Genomic DNA, 3,846 nt, shown 5'->3' with positions numbered 1-3,846 from the left:
CGGGGCAGGGCGCGGGGACCTGGCGGCGGCGCCCGAGCGGCCCACTTTTATGTGCCGGCCGCCTGGGGGCGGAGCCAGCCGTCCCGCCCCCGCCCCGGGCGCGGTCGCTACGTGCCCCGCCGCTGCGGCAGCTCCCCGCTTGTGCAAGAGAAAGCTAGAGGACATAAAGGTGTCGGGTTTCGTATCAACAGAGGACAACCGGACTGTCCTCTGCGATGGCCGCCCTGGCGAAGCTTGGACCAGGGAGAGCCAGCACTGGCCCGCCTCTGCATCCACTCCCCAAAATGTATCTGCAGAGCAAGCCAAGGATACGCTCTCCACTATGCACAGCTCAGCGCACAACCCCGTCTTCCCTGGTTTAAAACGTATTGACCTCCTCCCACCCAGGTAGCCTGGGAAAGCCTTGTAGGTCCGCTTCATACTTTTTCTGGCTGGTGGCGTCTGCTTTCCCCGAGAGTGCCCGGCGTGCTCGGGAAGGCGGCACGCTCCAGATCGCGCCCGCGGCTCCAGGAAGCCCTTCTTGCAACGTCAGAAACGCCGCTCCGCTGGCTCTTGCAGAGCCCCCCTGCTTTACCGAGGGACAGTCGTGTGATAACAAGCGATCAGCCCTTGTATAAAGAAGTGCAGCTCTGCTGGCTTCCACACACACACACCGATGGCAGGGCCAAACCCGCCCTTTGGAATGTAAACACAGAGAAAGCTACTTTCAGACTGAAAGTCCACTCGGTTAAAGATCCTTTCTCTCTCCTTTTTAATTTTCCTATCATTTTTCCTCTTCGGTTTTTTTTTTTTACCTCCTTTTCATTTTTCTTCCTCCCTTGAATAAAGGTCACCCCCTTTGTCCTCTCATGACTAATGAAATAGTCACCACTTTAAATCATGAGGAATTATTTCTAAGTGCTTGTAATGAAGAATGGGCTTTTTTTGTTTCTTCTTTTATAAGACCAATACATGGATTAATCCTTTAGTAACTTCCACCTTGCATTGGCAGTCTCCCATTATTTGTGTTCCAAGAGGTGTTAATGAGATCTTATTATCAGCTCCGGTTAGAAAAGAGAATAGCTAAGTGGATGTCTGAGTAAATCTGTTTCCAGTGTGTAGAGTTCAGAGCAACAGTATCTCAGTTCAACAGGGCACTAAATGTCATTTAAATTTATAGAAAGACAAGTGTAGTCTTTACAATGGGTGGAGTTCCCCGGATGACTCTGCATTTGCTGGCCTGCATATAGATGGTGAGTTCATGATCTAAAACAACTTTTTTCCCTTCTATGCACACAACATGTCTACTTATTGGGCAAGCTTCACCAAGACCCCATCCAGCAACATGCTGAGCATGTGCTTAACTAAGCACATACTAAAGATTTTTGCTCCACATGCATGCACGTAAACATGTTTAAATGTGTGCTTCTTAAGTACTTTGCTTTTCTCATTCAGTGCCTAATTCAGTAACGAAGTAAGGACTCCATTGGTCGCTTCCTCTGTTTGTCTTTTTTGTATATTGTCTTTTTTATTGCTTCATATGCTCAGAAGAGAGATGTATACATGCAGTTCTGCTTTCTGACTTATAACATGCCCCTCCATGCTGCAATATAATGAGGTCAGTTAAACTACTAAGATCCATTATATTATATCTAAGCTATGCCCTTCCTCTACTTTGTTGATACTTCCTTTTATTCGTATCTTTGGCATGGGGATGGTACAGAGACCATCTTTAATGGATTTCAGGCAATACATTTACAATACAAGTCCCCATTTGGCACTCTAGGTACTACTGTAGTATACCTCATAAATCACTACAGGCTGTGGGTTAAAATGACTATGCAATACAGCTGAGCTGAAATCTCCTTACCAGCCCTTAGCATAGTCGAGCAAGGAAGAAAGGGGACTGTGCCTGTCCTGTGGCTCAGGGCACTGCGTTCTGAACTACCAGCCACAAGGTTGTGAGCCAAAATTGGGGGTGGCACCTGCAGTTCAGTCCAAAAAAACAGTGCTTGAAGCCACTGTGCTTTTTGCCCAGAGAAGTGGTGGAATCGCCATCCTTGGAATTTTTTAAGATCCAGCTATACATAGCCTTGGGTGGGATGATATACCTGGGGAGGGCCCTGCTTAGAGCAGAGGGTTGGACTAGACCACCTGCCAAGGTCCTTGCCAACCCTAATTTTCTATGATCTTTTTTTTATGATTCTAATATTTGGGCACCTATTAACCCAAGTCACTCTTTTTAAAAATGTAGTTAATATATTTTCTCAGAAAGGAAAGGAAAAGAAACAAAAGCAATGCAGTTTAGGGACTTCTGGGAAAGGAGCCATCCTTGAAAGGTTTATTTAGAAGAAACAGGATAAATTAACAACACAAGGGGCCTACATTAGTTAATGTGCATGAAGGAAAACCCTCTTCTTGCCCCTTGGAATCTCTTTAGCATGGCATGAAGTCCGCTCTTGTGCTCCAGTCCTGCTGCCTACAGCCAGCATCTGCAGGAGAAACTAAAACAAAGTATATTTACTGAGAATAGTTACTAGCGTTTAAACGGCAAAATTCTGAACACAGCATAAGACACAAGTATGCAAAGAGAGAGTTAACCATGTTAGTCTCCAAAGTCATGAATATTTTTTTATTTCTATTTTAAATGACATGATTTCAGAGCTGTTTTTCAGGTGGCTACTTGCAGTCCCTGACTGCATCACACAGGCAATGAGTAAGGCAGGCTTCCCACATGCTGACCCCATTATAAGCAGGGGAGAGCATCTCCGCATATGTGAGACCATATGCAGTTCCGGCCTCCACATCTTAAAAAGAATATAGTGGAATTAGAAAAGGTACAGAGAAGGGCAACAAAGGTGATCAGAGGTGAAGACTAAAAAGGCAAGGGGTCTTCACTTTGGAAAATAAAATGCTGAGGAAGGAAATAATAGAGGTCTATAAAATCCTGAAGGATGCAGATAAAGGGAATAGGGAACTGTTATTTATCAGATCCCAGAATACAAGAACTAGGGGGCACCAACTAAAATTATCAGGAGGCAGGTTTGAAGGACATAATTTATTACACCGTGCATAGTTCACTTGTGGAACTCATTGCCACAAAAAAGTTGTATAGGCTGATAGTATAACCAGGTTCAAAAAAGGGTTAGACATTCATGGAGGACAGATGCATTGGGATACATTAAACAGAATAATCAGGGATGTATCCTCTGCCATCCCTAAACAATTGATGACTGATGACAGGGTTTGGATTACCCTACACATGCTCCATTCAAATACTTCCCCTCTAACATATCTATTTCTTGCCACTATTGAATGCAGGAGACTAGGGGGAGAGGGACCACTGGTCTGGCCCTGTATGGTACTTATGAGGGCAGTCCAGCTTCCTGGACTTCAGATACTAGAAAACGGCACATCAGACTAATCTACTGCACAGTAATTTCTGCACACATGTAGACAGTGACACTTTACTGCGTATTAGATTATGCTCAGTAAAGTATCTTGTGTAGATGCTTCTACTGTGCCCTTTTACCATAGTTCTTGTACATTTCCCCTACCTCCTCCCTTGTTCTCAGTGGCTTGGTACACAGGATCTGGTCTTTTTCCGGCTGCTTCTGCCACTGTGCAGGCTCTCCAGGAGACACCATTTTGGCATCCCTTCTAAATTGGTCCCTGGGACCGGCACTTCACTCGCCCTGCCCTACTTACACTTCTGCCTCCAGACCGTCTTCTTGTGCCATCCTCTGCTGTTGTTTCTTCTCCAAGCTGTTCTCTGCTGTTACTTAACCTTTTTATTCACATTGCTATCAGCCCAGGCCATCAAGCCTACTAAGGCTTCTCAGTGGTTTCATTTGTCCAGATCAGCAG

General features: G+C 45.4%; 2 protein-coding genes across 2 annotated transcripts in view; both read right to left on the bottom strand.

The window, feature by feature from the left end:
* The window catches only part of STBD1 (starch binding domain 1), a 3,784-nt gene extending 1,922 nt beyond the window's left edge, over positions 1-1,862 (bottom strand). Inside the window, exon 1 of the mRNA XM_025192069.1 lies at positions 1,850-1,862. Coding sequence (XP_025047854.1) covers positions 1,850-1,862 — 13 coding nt within the window. The remainder of the gene's footprint in view (positions 1-1,849) is intronic.
* A 430-nt stretch (positions 1,863-2,292) lies between these two features.
* LOC102375820 (protein FAM47E) overlaps positions 2,293-3,846 on the bottom strand; it is a 34,152-nt gene continuing 32,598 nt past the window's right edge. Inside the window, exon 9 of the mRNA XM_014525811.2 lies at positions 2,293-2,483. Within this exon, the coding sequence (XP_014381297.2) occupies positions 2,416-2,483 (68 nt within the window). The 3' untranslated portion in view covers positions 2,293-2,415. The remainder of the gene's footprint in view (positions 2,484-3,846) is intronic.

The sequence above is a fragment of the Alligator sinensis genome, unplaced genomic scaffold, assembly GCF_000455745.1.
Source record: "Alligator sinensis unplaced genomic scaffold, ASM45574v1 scaffold803_1, whole genome shotgun sequence".
NCBI lineage: Eukaryota > Metazoa > Chordata > Crocodylia > Alligatoridae > Alligator > Alligator sinensis.
The sequence above is the reverse complement of the archived record's forward strand: the minus strand, read 5'-3'. Positions and strand labels throughout refer to the sequence as shown.